At 39.3% G+C, this 18,765-nt stretch overlaps 1 protein-coding gene and 1 long non-coding RNA gene across 2 annotated transcripts; one reads left to right on the forward strand and one right to left on the reverse strand.

Moving 5' to 3' along the window:
- The first annotated feature begins 804 nt into the window (after window positions 1-804).
- On the forward strand, window positions 805-17,518 carry LOC115597781 (carbonic anhydrase 13-like). Its single transcript, XM_030445067.1, has 7 exons — window positions 805-945; window positions 5,884-6,081; window positions 9,467-9,585; window positions 12,920-13,015; window positions 14,091-14,153; window positions 15,022-15,177; window positions 17,378-17,518. The coding sequence occupies exons 1-7, from the start codon at window positions 915-917 to the stop codon at window positions 17,489-17,491; spliced, it is 777 nt and encodes a 258-aa protein (XP_030300927.1). The 5' UTR covers window positions 805-914; the 3' UTR covers window positions 17,492-17,518.
- LOC115597854 lies at window positions 12,924-17,430 on the reverse strand. The gene is made up of 3 exons (XR_003987197.1): window positions 17,356-17,430; window positions 17,170-17,265; window positions 12,924-13,009 (listed from the first exon to the last, which is right to left on the reverse strand). It is a non-coding gene; the product is annotated as an uncharacterized LOC115597854 (long non-coding RNA).
- Window positions 17,519-18,765: the final 1,247 nt, after the last annotated feature.

The raw sequence follows: 18,765 nt of genomic DNA on the forward strand, positions 1-18,765 counted from the left end.
AGCCGCGGGGAGCGGGTGCCGGGCACGGGACCGGGCACCGGACCTCTCAGCGTCTACGTTTCCTACTCCCGTCTCTGTCCCTGTCCCAGCGCCGGCTCCCGCCTGCTCCCTCTCTTCCCAGACAGCTTCCAGCGCGGGAAAGCTTCGCTTTCCGTTCGTGTCACTGTTGGACGCCGCGTCGAGTGTTGCGGTGCCAGGGGAGGCTACGTGCTGGACAGCCCCTAAAACACTGGGTTTAAATGAAAAAAAACAAAACGAAAACACACACACAAAAAAACAACAAAGCAACAACAACAACCAAAACAAACAACAAAAAAAGCCCCAAAAAAGTCATTTCGATCGGGTTGTGGGAAACCCTTCTGCTTGACGGGCCCCGCCTGTAAAACGTGAATTTTTCTACGGGTGGTTTCACAAGGAATTGCCTCACTCACGTCGGACCAAGGCGGGAGTACAGAGCCCGGGACGCACTGCGCGCTCTGCTGCTTCGAGGGGAAGGTGGAGGAGTGGGGGAAGTAACCCCAGGAGCAGACGCTTATTTCCCCCGCTTTTCCTAGCCACACACCCCGTGGCACTGGCGGCAGGGTGGCTGTCGGAGGGGTAGCAGCTTCACTCCGTCGAGGCGATCCGCTGCGAGGTGACACGGCAGCTGCCAGCCGGCCGCTGCCCCCCCGGGACGCCCCAACGGCGCTGCGCTGCGAGAAGGCCGGGAGGCAGGGGGGGTAGGGGCGAGAACCGGCATAGAGGGGCCGGGGGGTCGGGCTGGGCGGGAGCGGAGCGCTGCAGGCTCCTTATCGGCGCCCCAGCATCGGGGCGTCTCCGCCCGTAGCCTTCAAAGAGGGCGGCGGTGACAGAGCGGCTGCCTCTCCCGTCCCGTCCAAGCCCGTCCCAGCCCGTCCCGGCAAAAGACCAGAGCCATGCTGCACTGGGGATACGATGAGCACAACGGTAGGGAGGCATCGAGGGGCGGCGGGCCGGGGGGCTGGCCGGGGGCTCCCGCTGGGGCTGTCGAGACTGCTAGAGGGGTATTTCCGAAGGGTGGTCCCGCAACTGTCTTGGGCAGCTCCTGGGCACACGAGAAAGGTGAATGAGTGGAAATGGTGTAGAAGCTTTGCGACGTGAGACCGAGCAGATTTTTGTCTCGGAATGATGCAAGGCTGGCCGCTGAGAGGTGTTCCATACGTGTGGCATCTCCTGCCAGCCTCGGGTCGGTGGTGGTTGAAAAATTAGTTTGTCTCGTTCCCCGTAAGGATTTAATTTGCTCGTCTAGTTGAGTAGTTGCATGCACATAGACGTTAGGAATTGCACATGCGGTTAGACTGCCAAAGTGATCAGAGCAGCTCTATCGGCCGTGCCTGTCTCTCTTTGGCTGCATTCTGCTTCTTCTACCCAGTGGGAAATACTAGGTCATAGAATCGCACTTGAGATGCTTTTGGATTTTAGTTGTTTCATGGTTTCCTTAATCTCACCGGCTTTTGAAGTCCCAAGATGTGCTCATCAGCTGGCTTAAAGATTTTCCTCTGTTTTGCATTGTAAGTCATGCAAACACTGCTCCTGCAGTGTTTCCTGCAGACTGGCTCACAAATCATGCAAGAAATTAAAGTGCTTTTGTAAATTGAAGACTCAGCTCTGATAAATATTATAGCTTACACTGTTTCTTGTTATACAGAGAAGTGAAACACCATGGTAGTATAAGGAGAAAGCTCTATGTTTGCATATACTAATGCCTATATGAGTATGTTGCATTTATATTGTGACTTGGAGTTTGGAACGCTGTTTGTGCAAGATACTATCCTTCCTTGTCCTTTTGTTCAATCTTTTCTGGATGGATACACTTTTCCTGAAAAACTGGGTGGTGGTGTATCACAGCAATGTTGTGATGTTGCAATGATTAGGTGTGTTATCTACTGTTGTGCAGTCTACTCTACCCCTCCCATAAAGACGTAAATGGGTCTTGTTTTTTCTTTTTTTTTTCCCTCAGTGTTTTTTCTAAGAGGCTGTGGACTTCACCTGCGCTGTCGAGATAACAAATCCACTTTCCCTCCCTTATGCCACCCCCTCCTCCTTTGCTATCCTCAACGTACACGAAGGGGAGGGCACCAGAATTTCTATCAGGATGGCCCTGGACCCTGTTTAAGGCCCTGTTTCTCCTATAAAACTCTGTTTACTGGCTGATGACTTTTGGGCTGGAGTTTGACTTTCTCACTCTCCTCCTCTCTTGGAACCCCCAGCAGCTAATTTCCATCCCTTTTCTCCCACCTCTCATAGGAGTCTGAAGAGAGGCATGAACAGCCAACAGTTCACTTCTCTTCCATACCATCAAGTTTTATTTCTCAGCTTTTTGTCTTTTTATGCATTTAATTTATTAGTTTTGCTTATTTCTTGTTATACTGAACAGCAAATGCAAGAGATTTTTCTGGTTCGTGAAAAAAAATTGTTATTGTGCATGGCCTCGAATAGTTTCTTTGAGACTAAGGTTAGCTTTTGCAACTAAGTAGGTAGCAACATAGTGAAATTAATTAAATTTTGCACAGTCATTTGGTAAAGTTGACTTCCTGAAGAGCTGAAGAACTATTTACATTCACTCTGAGTTCTGCCTTTGTTACATGCAGTGCTAAAAGAAAACAAGGGGAAAACTTATTTACCTCTTAGCAGTAATAACTACAACAAAAATCATGCTGTGTGTAAATTTGTCTTTGACATACTTACAGTCATACCATATTAGACATACCAGTCTGTATATATGGTGTATCTATGTAGAAGGACATTGTCTGTCTGGTATACACAGCACTAAATGATCTTCCTTGCTTTGATGAGCACATTTCTGAAATGCAAAGAGGCATTGTTTTATTTCTATGCAAACCTTGGCCTTTGCTTTCTTACCTCACAGTTTTGGTGGTACTTATTTATGGAGGTGTAATACTGAGATCTCAAAAAATGGCTTCAGTGTGGCATCATGCATACTTTCCTTAGCTGCTCAAGGCTCCTGCGAGGAGAGGAATGTTCTCACCCCTTCACAGAAATCTATCACTTAGTTAGTGGGGGAATTGCTTTAGTTAAAAGATAAATCACATTGAACCACAAGAATCAAATTGCCTTTAGTTTATTATTTGTTTAATAAAATATATGGAAAACATTTGGACATGTTTTAGTACAAAAAAATCTGTCTTGGCCTAGTTACTACAACACTGAGGTGTTTTATAAATAAAAAGAGTTATGAATTCCTTGTTACTTTTATTTTTTTTTTCCTGACAATAATCAGGTAATTTTGCTGTCTGCTTAAAAATACTTAATTTCACCCATGAGTTTCCAATTCTTTTCATTAGAGCTAGTCTTACTGTAACCTAATGTGCAACCAAATTACTCGCATAACTAACTTTATAAATGTAAGCATTTTGGATATGTTAAACTGCAGTGGATTCTCTTTGGGAATAAATGAGGATGTGATCCTGCCAAGAGCATACTCAATTGCATATAATAGCAAACTGTCCAAAAAAAGCTGATTGTTATGTGTGTACTCTGTTTATTCTAGCATAGAGGCTCACTGCAACTGAACCCTATTCTTGATGTCTCTGCAAGGCTTGTTAGAAGTTAGTCTTTTGGTGAAAATCATCACCTTTAACTCCAGCTGGGTAAAAAACCACCACTGCTGAGTCCTATAGTGAGTTGTATTTCCTGACAAGCTCATAATTGCCTTTCTTGTGAGTTTTCATTCTTTAGCTGAATGTGTGCAGTGCTGTATAGTACCTTAAGTGGCCATTGGCTAATCTAAAAGTGTCAGCCACATGTATTAGAACTCTGTGTCCAAAAATAGAGGCATGAAATCCTCAGGGCAGATGGTTCAGTTTCTTGTTCTAAACCTTGGCCACAATGGCTTTGATTGGTAAGAGCTACTAGGTAATTTCCACTAGGAGAGAAAAAAAAAAAAAAAACAACAACAAAAAAACCCAAACCCATCACATTTTCCCATCAACAGGAGGGAATTTGGTAAGTTCAAAAATCAATATCTTTGATTCAGTAAATTAAGAAATTAAAGGAGGTGAATCTCTGAGGTATACATTTCATGGTTATGTCTCAAAGCCCTCGTGGAAAATTAAACTTTACATTATGTTGAGACAGAGGCATACGATTTAGGTACAAATGAAGAAGAAATTTTCACCCTGGAGATTCCACTGACCTAAATCTGATTGTAAGGCATGCAGTTGAGCTTCATGTTCATATTCTTCCAACTGTAAGGTGTCATTTTCCAACATACTCAGTCATACTCAGTGTTTGCTTTGGGATGAGATCCATAGTGATGCGCTGGGCCACAGTTTTCCTAGACTGGCAAAAGAATGGTAACTGTATTAGACTGCCAGTAGATAATCCTATAAAGAATACCTCTTGACATAATCAAGTGGTAAAAACTTAGTTGAAATGCCTTCATATTTTTCTGTATATTTTGAAATGTCAGATTTCTGGCTGTCTCATGTTACTGACATGTGTTTAATCACCAAAGTAACAGATAAACATAGTTATATGAGATAAAGGACAATATCTTCAGAACTGAAGATTGTTATTGAGTAGTTAGCTAATGCCATAATCACTGCCTTGGGTCCTCTTTGTGGCACATTCATATTATTTATGAATGCAAATAATATTATTTCCTGTAAAATAACTATAGTTGTTGCTCAGATGGACCAATAGGACCGGGCAGTTTAGCACATAAATATATTATGCTTTTCCTCATCTTAGGAATATCCTAAGCATAAAAATTAAGGTTTTTCTAAGCATCTGAAATTTCAGCATTTTGATAGGTATAAATAATGGAGTACTGCTCCTTAAGTTAATGAAATTGTACATTACATCTCTATCTACAAGGTCCTAAGATCTTGACACAATTAAAATGATATCATGGTAAACTGTGTGTAATTAAAATATTTAGCATATTTATATACTAAATATACTTTATATATTTATATTTAGCTTTTGTGGCCACTTGTTAGGTGAGAAGAACTCAGTTTAAACAGCTTTGTATTTCAAACCTGTAGGATTTATATCTTCTTCCTTAGAAGTGGTTTGCTTGATGAGTTTTGTTAATGAAGTCATTAGCAAAAGGACTTTAAAAAAAATCAAAATGGAAGGCCCTTCCTTTTGTTCTACCTGAGGTTTAAGTCTTAGGCTGGCCTTTGCAAGCTGCTTCCTCCCCCTTCCATTTTTTGGTGCTGCTCAAAAGTAAGTGGAGCTCTGCCCAGGTGGCTGTGGAGGTGGATTCCCCACGGCACTGCAAGACACTTCCCTCCTTGATTTACTGCCAAGGTGCTTGGATTATTTTAGCACCTGGGAGTTTCTGAGCTTTGTTCACTTCTATTGAAGTCCAGGACAGAAAAATATCTGACAGCTTTTGATGCTAGGCTATTAATCACAGTGTAATACTTTTTAATCCTTTTTTGTTGTCGTGTTTATTTAAGTGCTAAGCCTTCTGGAAAGGCCCAAACCAGTAGGCTGATTTCTATATTTGAGAACAGTTACATTCAGTATAGGGAACTATGAGGATTTCCAATGATGCAGATTTTACAACAGCAGGTTCTGATGTTCATATTTAAGTTCCCCTTATATCTCTCTTAGTTGATTTATTACGCTTCTTACCCATAATAAGCCTGGAGGACAAACATGTACTATACTGTTTACAGTAATGAAAGATCATTGGCCCTGCAGACTTTTCCCTTACCTTGCCCTTTTTCCATCCTAAACCTTGTTTTCTATGTTTACCTTATAGAACATATTACCCAGGGAAATTACTTTCATGGATTTCTTTTTCTATGACCTCTTTCTGCATTATTTATTATTCAAATATGTCTCAGCAATGGCACTGCCATCAGTTTAAACTTCTCCAATGCATTGCAGGGCCTGCCCACTGGAAGGAGGTTTTTCCTGTCGCTAATGGAGACCGCCAGTCACCCATTGACATCAAAACTGAGGAAACCAAGTATGATCCCTCTCTCCGTCCTCTAAATCCAAATTATGATCCAGCTTCTGCTAAAATCATCCTTAACAACGGGCACTCCACCAGTGTTGAGTTTGATGACACTGTCAACAAATCAGGTTTGTTCCTTTTCTGTTGAACTGTGCCTTTTTCCTCTGTTTCCTGAATAGTGTACGTACAGCCCAGGCATTTCTGACTGCTAGGTATCAACTCCCCAAGCAGTAAGAATTTGCTCCTTCCTATGAGAGATTCCTTTTTTCCCTGTCTTTCAGCATGAAACAATGTGGGAACGTATTTGGACACAAGTTTGAGGCTGAGTTTCTCAGAAAGCACCAGGATTCCCTTTTCACAGGGATGATGTGGCTCACTGCAACCAGCTAGATAGTGCCAACCCCCCTGTTTTAACAGTGTTGTGTACAATTTTTCAAATGCTTCTCTCTCTCACTGCAGATGAATCCTTTGTGTCTCATTACAGGTTCATTCCAACCGAATCACTCAAGTCTCTTACCTGACTTTAGCTTCAGGTTTGGTTATATATTTTTTCCATTTTTGCAATCCACGTCTGGACTTCTTGTGTCAGGAAAGAGCCAATGCAGAACAAATGAAATATAACTCCAGAGATCCCTTTTCTTCTCTGAAAAATTTTATCATCCCAGTCTTTTCTAGGAGTATGTAGCTTCTGTTTTTGAAAGCAATAATACTTATTCAGGAGTTCTTTGGTTTAGCATAGTCTTTGTCATGCCTTCATCTTTAAAGTCATCTCTTGGACAGTTGGCAAGTTACCACACTATGCCTTGAAACTGAAGGAGTGCAGCTTCTACAAGCAATAAATTCATCTTTAGGTTGTGTGAAGCTTAGCTGAGGATCCCAGCCCTTGTGCATTCACAAGGATCAGAACCAGAGCTGGACTAATTTGTGATCACCCTGTCCATTAGTCCTGAGGAACTACTGACTCATAGTAGCAACAGGGAGAGTTCTAGATAGAGACAACATCATACTTTGCTTTTCCAGGCAGTCTTAGTTTAATTCTTCAATTTCCTGACAATACAAGCAACACTGGATGTTGCCTGAAAGCCATCAGCTGACCATCAGTGATCTGGTCTGACCTTGTGTGCATCAGATACCACGGGACTTCCCAGAATTAATCTCTGATTCAAGTCTAGTATGAATGGGTTAAGTAAAGCTCATCTCTTAGAAAATCATACATAGCTTGATTTCAAAATTTCCAACGATGATGAACATACCACAGCCTTTGGTAAGTTGTTCTAATTGTTCATTACCCTAACAGTTAAAAAAATCAAAATCACACTTTATTTCTGGTGTAAGTTATATTAACTCATTAAATAAAAAAAAGAATAAATATGAATATAAATATACCAAGAATTTTCTAACTCCATCCATGAAGAGACAGGCCCTGTACATACATTTTCAAAGCCCTACATATCTATAGGCTTGCAATGGTACCAAAGCAATGATAGTATAATCTTCTTCTTACTAATGTCCTCATATTGTATCTCCAAGGATATAGTTCATGTCATGGCAAAGCACTGACAGATATTGATCAGATAATGAACAAATATTGTCCCCAGTCACTTTCAGGAGACTCCATATCCTCTATGTATGGATAGATGCTTCAGCCCACATACACTTTGCATTTTGGCCACTGTAATGCATTGCTTATAAAATAATTCAAATATTACTGTATCAGGAAACTTGAGTTTTTCATTATTTTCCCTAATTTTTGTCACTGTAAATATTATCAGTAATGTTTTTGTTTTCTTTCAGGTCATTGATCAAAAATATTGAATTTTCTAGGGCCAATATTTGGCCTCTGGGGCACCCCTGTGAAGTAAGCACTTCTGCCAAATAGTGGTTTTATGAAAAAAAAAATTAAAAAATTAATTGGTACTAAATACATTAGCATCTTTGCTTATTAACTGACTTCCTTATGAACAGTTTCTTCACTTTGGCCAGCATTGGCTGTAATTGCTAGTGTAATTCTGTTTATCCTCTTGGCTGCCACATTAGCTCCATTGTCTGGACTTGATCTATTGATGTTTCAAAGGCCTCTTCTTTGAGCTTTTTTTCAAACTGAAATGCTGATATGTTCCTTAAATAGTTTCTGGCTGTCTCAATTACTTTGGGAATGGAACAGTTTTACTGTCACTATGCAGTCAATAAGGCACAAATACCTTTATTCATTAGACCATTTTCCACATTTTTCAGCAGAGGTATTTCATTGAATGCTGATGCATTTCAGTGTTATTTTCCCCCCAGCCAGTTAGAACACCAGTTTTACACTTTTCTGGGATCATTTGCCTTCAAGTTTTCAGTCACTGAAAGAAGAAATTTATTTTAGGAGTGCCACTTCCCCATCCCCTTTTTCACTGTGATTATAGGCCCTGTAAAAATGTGGGGTTGAGTTGAAGTTTTAAGGAGGTCAAATATTTTTCCTCACAGATGAGCAGTTCCAGTTTCTTTTCATTAGGTAGGATACTTGTTTTAGCAGATAGGAAATTTTAAAAATTCTTCTTTTTTTCCTTATTTGGTGACATTTTGTTCCTAACAAAGTCTAGGTTTTGGACTAAACCTAGAAGAGAGGAAATTACTATTGTCCTCCCCATTGCCCTTAATTTAAAAAACATGGTTAAATCTCCCATCCCTTTCAAATTTCTGTAATGAGCCAGTAAACAAGCCCAGAATAATCCTCAAACCCTCAAAGGAGATGCAAACCCAGGAGAGTAGGGCGGTTTGTTTTGTGGAGAATAAGGAATCTTTCTGAGTGTGATTCCCATTCTGGTCTCTGTGCAGAGATGGTTTGGTTCCAATTCTGAGTAGCAAAAGATGACCACTTGTGAAAACAAAACATTTTAAAGCCTACCTATATCTGTGCTAATTTGAAATAAATGGCTAATTAAGTGTTATTAATTGCATTTGTACAATGCATATGGAGTGCTGGCTTACTTTTATTTATGTTAGCATATGCTTCTTTTTGTCAAACTTCAACTAATGCAACTGGATTCAGTTGCCAGTGAAGGAAAAAGCCTTGAAAACGTTAAGCTCCACCTACTTTCCTCTAAATTCCAAAGAATATAAGAAATTCTGCTCTCATATTTTTCTAATCCTCCCCTTTATTCCTAAAACCTGGATTTTAAGCTTAATTTCTCAGTGATTTTTCTAAATGCAGTCAAAAGAGGAAACCGTGTGCAAACCAGAAATATTTTTCCATCTTCTGAGAAATATACAGCCCACAGCAAATCAAATCTGGTGATAATAACTTATCCTTTAGTAGGCCATAGCCCAATGATATACACCTAAACACATTTTTGCAAGTTGTATCCTGGACAACTGAGGATTCCTCCAGTACTTCAAGGAAATAGGATATCATCTGAGACAGCTTTGGAGGAGTAGGGGACTGTCTGAAGACTCTGGTGTGAGGTTAGAGGACATGGGCAGTGGCTCCTGTTCCTGCAGTGAATCCTTTTCTTCTGCTTGGGTTTGCAGTGCTGACTGGGGGGCCACTCAGTGGGACCTACAGGCTGCGCCAGATCCATTTCCACTGGGGGTCCAATGATGAAGCCGGCTCCGAGCACGCAGTGGATGGGATGAAATATGCTGCAGAGGTAAGGGTTACATGGAGCCATCAGTACCTTGGAGCTTGTGACTAGTTTTCCATGATAAGCATGATGGTGCCCCTCCTCTTCCCACTTTTCCTTCTCCCCCCACTTTTCTGAGAGACAAGTGGTCTTCCTGAAGTGTTGCACGTTTGGTCCTTTCTCAAAAGAGAACATATTTGAAAGCTTTGGAGAGGATTAGAAAAGGAGTACGGAAGACAAGAGCTCGATAAGACAAGAGCAAGACTTAATATTCAAGAGTGATTTTAAACTTTGTTTTTCACTATCTCTTCCTTGGAGAATATTTTCGAAGTCAGCTTCAGTTACAGACCAGAGAATTGGTTAATCTGGGGACCGTGCAATGTAAAAATTATGCAGGACTGAGGAGTGTTGTGTTTTGTGGTGCATTTGACAATGTGATGGTTCTGACTTGTGTTGAGAACTTAATATCCATGGGCTGCCTGCTGTCTGTGGAGGGACTGGAGGAGACAGCATCTCCCAGGGAGAAGTGCACCATCTGCCCTGGCATGAAGGGGTCACTCCTGCTCTGTCTCCTTCCATGTGTTTGTGTAGTCAACAGGAAAAAATATTCAGTCTCTGATTTCTCTTTGCAAATGGAAGTAGCATGGAGTGTTTTGACAAGACTGAGATCTTTATCAGTGTAACAGTGCAGACAGTAAAGGGCTTTCTGGGTTAAAAAGAAGTAAAAAAGTATTAAAATAAATGGTAATGGGCAAATTAAAGACATAATACTAAAGAAGAAAAACAATTAAATGTTTGCACAATTATGTGATTAGATTTTACTGGACATTCTGTAAGAACTAGTGATCAGAAAAAAAAATCAGTTTTTAACACTAATGGGGAAAAGTGATATTTGCAGTGTTTAAAGGCTTATGTTTTCCACAGGAACCAGGTGAGATGGAGTGTAAAGAATTAATAGAGGTGCTTTAAAACCATTAAGTACCAAAACCAAATTTCTAGCTGAGAAAATATATTTGTTTCCCATCTAAGAAACCAAATGGAAGGAGAAAATATCTCTGAATTTCTAGCCAGTCTAAAAACCTTTCCGCTACCTGTTGGTTGGGTAACACTCCACAAGAAGCTCTCTAAATGGCACTTTGGCTTTGGGATAAGAAACCCAGAATTAAAATGAAGGCTTCTGAGCACTGTTCACACAAAAAAAGAATACCTCAGGAAGAAACATGAAGATGGTTTCAGTGCTCACCTCCTTAAAGAAGATGTCTAAGATGTCAAGAAAAAACATCAACCAAACCAAAGGAAGAATTAGTAAACAGGTAAAGAAGACTGCAAGGTTCAGCCCCCTAATCCCAGAAGGAAGCAGAAGGAATCCGTGGCTCCATTCTTTGTGACAACCTATGGGCTGATCAAGGTCTCTTCACAAGCTGCGGTGACAGAGCGGTGGTAAGACGGGATATATTCCTTAAAGAGAAGTCTCAAGACGTTGAGAATGGGGCTGTACCCAAAAGTGTTTCACAGCTCTCTTTCGGGTTTTGGATTTTAGGGGGTTGGTTTGGGTTTTGGTTTCGTTTTGGGGTTTTTTGTTTTGTTTTTTGTTGGCTTTTTTTTTTTTTTTGTCAAAGCTACGAAGGAGTGGGCTTTATTTAGTTGCAGGAGTTTTTCTTTGTGTTTTGTGCTGTTTTTGCTTTTTTAAAAATCCACAATAAAAGTCAATTCAGACTGAGAGTATCTGTTTCCTTTTTCTACATCTAAAAATGTAATTGTTTAAAGTTGTTCAATGTAGCTTTTGTGAATTTCCAATAGTGAGTGGTACAGGCGTTATGAGCTCCAAGATTCTAATGCATCTGAGAATGGATTAGTGTACTGGGTTCTCCTCCTGGCTTAGTTTATAATATTTCTAGCAACTTTTCTTTAAGGATCTCTGTGAGTCAGCATGTGTTTCATTGTGAGCATGCATTTACTATTGATTGCAGAGGGATTCCTTACTTGCTGGAACTAATGCTTCAGCACTTCAGAGTACAAGTGCTTAAAAAACTTTAATTATACCATGTAACACCAAGTAATGGCTCTGTTTTACAGATATGGAAAATTAAAACTCATAGAGGTGAGACAAGAACTGAGATTTAGAGTCTGAGTCTTCACACCCCTAGATTCGTATATCATCCGCTCAGCTATGTTCCCCATAGAAAGCCTTTAAAGCAAGTTCCAGCTTTCCTAAATTTCTCTTCCCCTTAGAGGTCTTGAAGGGCTGTATTCCAAAAGCAAGCCTGTTTTGTTTTGGATTTTTTCAGGGGTTCATCCCATTTTAGGTCACTCAGTGTAGCTGTTTTTCAGCACTCCTGAAGTCTGAAAAGCAGATCAGCAGTTTTAGGAAAGCCAGTCCCATGCCCTGTTTCTGACCCTCTCTTTTCTTATCTTAAACCTACGGGTAGTAAGATTTACTAATCCACTGAGGACTTCTGAGAGTAATTAATGTTTGTGAAGTACTTAGTCTTAAGTGCTGTGTGAGTGTGTGTGCTCTCTCCAGTTTGACAGTCTGATCATTGCTCAAGGCTGGGATGTTTTGGCATTTCCCAGGAACCAGGATCTCCTGCTGCAGAACATGGCCAGGATGTAGGAACCCTGATTGAGCAGAAGCAACTGAGGTGGCATGGGGGTAGACATCATGGGCTTTTCCTTTTCCCACCTGGCTAGGTGGTTTCTTTTAGGTGCTTGAACTATTATCACAGGACAGTTCCAACATAAGGCATGTTGGAAATGTAAATGCTCAAGCCTGAGATTATCAAGATTGTAAGTGCCTAACTACTGGTAATCTTAGAAAATGGAAGGTGAAAAAAAAGGAATTTTGAACTTCAACTCAAACTAAACGAGGGAAAAGGGGTCAGTGCAAGTTTAGTGTATGTTGTTCTCCCTGTTTTCTAGCTATTTATGTGGCAGATTAATGTTCCTGAAAGCTTGATTAAGGAAAAAGAGGAGTAAAATACTAATGACATGCTCACGATTTTCAATCACTTTTTAAAATCAGCTGTACTAAAAATGGATTTAAAAGCTTTAGTTATATAACCGTGGGATATCTTGTCTTAGCTGCTTTGTTCAAATTCTGGGGACCCAAAATCAGTTTACCAGGCACTGTGTTGTGCTGATTGCTGCTAAATTTTGAATAATCTCAGCCACAGGAAATGCTTTTGCTCTTGGTGTAAACTATATATTTACTAATTTCATTAAGAATTTGCATTTAGAAAATCAAATGGCTCTCAGTACAGAAGAGTTAAGTGGACTATCAAAAGCAGTAAATTTGCAGTATTAATTTTTGATTATTTTAGTTCAGCTGGAGTTGATGCTGTCTGTGTCTCTTGCTTTCCAGCTTCATGTGGTCCACTGGAACGCAGAAAAATATTCCAGTTTTGTTGAGGCAGCTCGTCAGTCAGATGGATTAGCAGTCATGGCTGTATTTCTGAAGGTAAGAAAAAAATGCCTCTACTAATAAATCTGCATTATGAGCCCAATGGGATGATGTTGATGGTTAATATAATTAGTACTAAAGGCATAATTGTTTTATATGGGCATTAAACTATACTTTTACCTTCCTAATTAGAAAGCTGTGCTTCCCTGAACATTAAAAATGTCAATAGAATTTCAAAACAGTGAGACTCTTTATTTTTCCTAGTCTGCAATTCTGTACCACATAAGATGCAGAACCTAATTCAGATGCCTCTGTATAGATCTCAATACCTTATGCTTGACAAGCAGGTCTCTTTAGGAGAGCAGTCCTGGTTCAAACACTACTTTAACAGTTTATTTCTGAGCTGACAGTTACTTTTGAAAACTAAAAAAAAAACCTTCCACCTCTGAATCTGGAGAATTGCCCTGTAATTATTACTTTTACCTCTTTGTGTCCTGCACCTGTTGTAACATGAAATTCAAGCTTTGCAACAGCTTCACTGACTTCTGTATGAAGAAGCAGATGGAGAATTCACACATTCCATGACAAAGGATGGAGCTTTGGTCAAATCTGTAGTTTTTGTCCAGGTGCTGAAGCTTCCTGGCCACAGCTGATGCCAGTGCTGATGTGGGTGCAGTCAGTAAGCTATTACATACAACAGTTGTAAAAAACTGCTTCACTAATTCTCTTGCTAGCTTGCCTTGTAACAGTTCAGCAAAAGTTTCATTGGATTTCTTGGCCTGCGCTATGTAAGAATGATGCTTTTACTGTTTTAAGCAATTTAAATTTCGGCTCTACACCTCAAACTTTTAATATCCTGCATGCAAAACATGAAAAAGAAATTGCTTTTATTTCCCCATATTGTAAAGTTTGTAAGTCCTTTGTAGCTGAAATAATTACTATGAGTAGCCAGAGTAAAGGGAGTGGGTATTCTTACAGCCAGCTAGTCACAGGCCCATACTCAAAAATCATCAGATCTCACGGTCACATAGTTATATAAAATAATTTCATTATGTGTTTCCTTTTTGATGATTTATTCTTGCTATTTTTCTCTGTACCTGAAAGATTTGTTTTATTTCTCTGGTGTTAATAGATTGGTGAATGCAACCCTCAGCTGAAGAAGATTACAGACCGCTTGGACACCATCAGAATCAAGGTGAATGAATGCTTCTAAAAGAATATCTTCCTTTTGTTGTTTTGGTTTTTTAGGTAACCTGGCTGCTACTTCCTTCATCATTGTGTTAGGAACATTCTTGTTATGTAAAGTTGAAAATGAAGCAAAGAATACAACAAAGCAAAGAACACAAAGAATAATTTCCATACCAGAAGGGATCCGAGGAGAAAGCTGATGTCTCACAGAGACATCACCCTGGACAAATCTGAAGCTGTGAGAATACTAAAAGGAGAAAAATACAATTTATGGAAAGTTGCAAAAAAAAAAAAAAAAAAAAAAGGGAGAGGTTTCCTCCTCTGTTTTGTTGAGTTACAGGGTGAGAAATTAGCTATTGTTTGAGAGAGATCATCCAGACTTATGTTTCTTAAAGACACCTCTGGTCTAATACCAGAATAGGGAGAACCCGTGGGCCAGGGAGGAGTGAAAGGGGAGGGATGCAGGCAGCAGGACATGGGACCTGTTGGGTTACTCTACCATCAATTCTACCTTGAAAGTCTGGCTTCTTCTTACCTCTCCCTCCATCTCACAGCCATTTGTTACTGTAGGGAGCCTGTGCTATCACAATATCTTTGATGGTGTCCTTGCTGGCAGCAAACCTGTCAATAGAGGTAAGACCTCATCAGAGAGGCACTGGCACACTTGCTTTCGTCATCCAGGATGCTGCCAGACCATTTTCTAGTGGAACAAGCCCCACCTCTTTTGGTGTCATTTATTTTGGCCTCTTGCCTTTTTAATAATATTGCCCATTTTAAAATTATCTTTAACTTTGTGTAAGAATTACTTTCCTGAATATATTTAATCTAGAACAACCACAAGCTTGCCCTTTTTTTTCTTCTTTTTTTCTAATAAGGGTAAAAAAGCACTGTTCACGAACTTTGATCCCAGCTGTCTGCTTCCCAAGTCCCTGGACTACTGGACTTACTTTGGCTCTCTCACTGTTCCACCTCTTCTTGAGAGTGTCATCTGGATTGTCCTGAGAGAGCCCATAAGTGTTTGTTCTGAACAGGTACAGTACTTTTTGATATTTCACTGTTATAGAAATGTTGCTTCTGTAAGATTTGAAGTGTAAATGCCACCCAAAAATGAAAATTTTTGCAGCCCTTGTATTGCATACCTTACCAAATTTTCAAAGGACAGAAAATGTCTATCAAATTTATCCTGCATTTCTTTGTATAACGAAATAATATTGGTTATTCATGCATTAAAAAAAATCTTCATACTTAAAAAAAAAAAAAAAAAAAAAAAAAAAAAAAGAGGTAAAGAGGTTCTGGTGACACTTAGAATTCCTGGAATTTTACTCAATTACATTATTTGTGTATCCTGCCCAAACCTCTTCTCTGTCATTTTTATTTGTTGGTCACTAGTAAATTTCTTCTAATACTTCAGATGTAAAAACCTTAGTGAATTTACTGAATAATGAAAACCAAATGCAATTGTAGTAAGTTGGTTTATATGTCAGGCTATCTTAGGAAAAGTGTGAAATCACACGAAAGAGTCTACTGGTATTTCTTGTTACCTGAGGTGTCATGGCATATATTAATGCTGCAACAGTGACACCCAGTGGGCTGATCAGTCTAGGTAGAAAGTTTTGTCCACTGGAGAATTGAAATATGTCAAATTATAGCTTCTAATATTGGATGTTGATTATGTGCATCACCTGCAATATGTTATCAATACTCTGGACACACTGTACCCTTAAGGTTTTTGTGCCACAGTGTTCGTTTCATTCATGGTCAATATTACAAATACCTCAGAAAATTTTATACTCTAGGCCACATACTCAGCAAAATGGTTACTTCAGTCTCAGCACAAAAAAGACAGTTTACTGCATGGTATGCTTGTTAGTCAGGAGACCTCTAATTCTGTTTGTAACTGATGTGAAGTCATGTATTTATTCAGTGTGTTCATTTTTCTCATCTGTATCTCTTCCCCATTTCCCTCAGTCTGGCTTTGTAAGACCCACTGTAGTGTATATAGGTTTAGGATTAAAAATTAATGTTAGGCCATCAACTTCCCAAAGGCAAGTGAGGATAAAAATGTTTTGATTTGGGCTAATGTATAATTAATACATTCTAAAATGTGAAATACTGTATGCAAACACCCAAATGTAATAGGTTAAAAAAACCTGGTGTTGGAAACAGTGTCAAATACAGTGATTCTTTACCAGTCATTTTTCACATTCTGTAGTTTCGTCTTATGCACTCAAGTATAAATGTGCTACATTCTTATAAGTATACATGTAGCTAAAATCCAGTAAAGTCCACTCTTGTGACTGATCAGTTATCACCATGGCTGGTACTGTTTTGCCCTTTAATTTTATTTTGGATTTCATTGGGGCTTTCCAGTGTACTACATACTGCTTTTAAGTTTTTAGAAATACACAGGGAGCCTGAATTACAAATTATAGCTTCAGAAAGGGGTGAAATAAGATAGTATTGAATTTTTTGCACTTAAGATGCAATGTGCTACACAACTAAATGCTCTATTTTAATGGAATGATTTTGTTCTGTTCTGCCCTTGGTAACCTAGAATGGAAGTAAGTTGCTATATAGAAACAGTAAATATTGGAAATGTTAGAAATTAGACAAAATACTAAACTTCTGGTCAGAAATCATACTCAGATTTCCTGAGTTTTAGACATGGAGCTCTGATCTGGGCTTCTGCTTAAGCAGAGAAGCTTATGCTGAGTTATGAATAACTCCTTGTTCAAATGGGAAAAATCTGGAATCTCTCCTGGTATGAGTACATGCTTAATAAATAAAAAGTGCTACTTACAGAAGCTTTCTATAGCACCACACCTAGTATTCCAGGTTAACTGTGAATATACTCTTTGAACAAGAAGGTATACACAGGTGCACATAAGAAATACGATTTTTTAACACAACATTCCAGAATGTCCAAACTATAAAATCAAACTAAAAAGTATTAAGAAAAACCTTTGTAATCAGGTTATGTAAAGCAAAGTGTGAATAAAGGAATAAATTATCCTTCTGTGCACTTCTGTCACATATTTTGGGAGATTTCCTCAGTATTCATCATTTTCCATATGTAAGAAGTGGTGACATTGCTATAGAAAAATATAGTTCCATTCTTCCTGGAGGGGGAAAAAAAAAAAAAAAAGGTGGCAATTATTTTTAATCTTTACTACACATTTTTTAACTAGTATGAGGGGCTTCTGCTGAACCTTATGTCTCTCTTGATTGCAGCTCGCCAAATTCCGCAGCCTCCTGAGCACGGCTGAGGATGAGGTCGCCTGCTGCTTGCTGAGAAACTTCCGCCCTCCCCAGCCCTTAAAGGGAAGAGAAGTCAGAAGGAATTAAAGGAGTGAAGCCAGAGTAGTCACCCTATGAAATCAAAGGCTGAATTAATTTTAATAGTTAATACACTGTGTGATTTTTTGGTGTTGTTTTTTTGTTTTTTAAATTTTGTTTAATTATCATTATTACTTTATTGTTCTGTTTGTTGGGTTTTGTTGGTGAGTTGTTTTGAAATAAGTGGTTTTTTTATGCTGGTTACCCATGCAGCCATTTGTCACAGATAAGACTGTCCAAAATTGTTGCAGTTTCAATGCCAATAGGTCTGACTGTGTTTGAGTGTGTTGGTTTGGGGGCATCGACGCCTTAGCCTTGCGTGCAGAGAGGGCGATGCTAAGAAGGGTCAGATGTGGTGAAGGAGATGTCCAGAATTTGCCACCAAATTACTGAACAGGATCCCTGATATTAATGGCAGGAAAGGATTTTCTGGGATTGTTCTTCTGGTCTCTAACATAGCATTTAGCTTCTATATGAGACTTCACACTGTAATTTTCAAGAAGAAATATTTCAAGGTTGATACAATTTCATTGCTGACTTCTGCAATACGATGTTTACCTCCTGCAAAAAGCAGTAATGACAAGCAGTATTTAAGTAAAACAAATACATATAGCATCCTGTTATTCTGACTGCTTCGTAGCAGTAATGATGTCCTGATTGATTTTTTTTTTTTTTTTTAAAAAAGCAAATAGTAAGGACTGAGTATGTTGCAGGATCATATCATATGGATTGGGTATTCCTGAATTCTACCACCTATAGTGATGGAATCGCCCTGCAAACTACAATGTGGGAGGGCATATAGGGAACTGTTCTAAATCCAGTCTGTTGCATTTTGTAACACTATATCCATGTAGCATTATGCTCCTACCACTTAAAATCAGGAGCCAGGGATAGCTGTTGCCCCACAGTGTTTCATACTGGACACATTGCACTCTCCAGTGAGAAGCACATGCTGCATACATCACATTCTGCAGTGGAGCTCAGCACTACTCAGGTATGCAATGTTTCCTAGGTACTGGCTGTCATAGCTGAAATTGGGTGGTTGCATTTATATTCCAAGACCAAAGGTAGTTAGAGCAAGCCAAAGAAATCAGATTCAAGTCAATATCTAATAAGACATAAAATCTCAATAACAATATGTTGAAGTCTGTCTTTATAAATTGACTTGAGCCTGTGTCTCTCTCAGGAGTTTTCTTTAGCTGAATATAATTGTTTTATGTCAAATTTATTTTTCTTTTTAATCAATTTGCCATAGGATGTAGCTTAGTATGGGATTAGATTTA

The sequence above is a fragment of the Calypte anna genome, chromosome 2, assembly GCF_003957555.1.
Source record: "Calypte anna isolate BGI_N300 chromosome 2, bCalAnn1_v1.p, whole genome shotgun sequence".
Classification (NCBI taxonomy): Eukaryota; Metazoa; Chordata; class Aves; order Apodiformes; family Trochilidae; genus Calypte; species Calypte anna.

What these genes read in the sequence shown, in the direction of transcription:
- LOC115597781 (XM_030445067.1), top strand. Translation starts at nt 915, where the DNA reads ATGCTGCACTGGGGATACGATGAGCACAACG. An exon ending in TGACACTGTCAACAAATCAG is followed by an intron (nt 6,082 to 9,466) that starts GTTTGTTCCTTT and finishes TTGGGTTTGCAG; the next exon opens with TGCTGACTGGGGGGCCACTC. An exon ending in TGGACACCATCAGAATCAAG is followed by an intron (nt 14,154 to 15,021) that starts GTGAATGAATGC and finishes TTTTCTAATAAG; the next exon opens with GGTAAAAAAGCACTGTTCAC.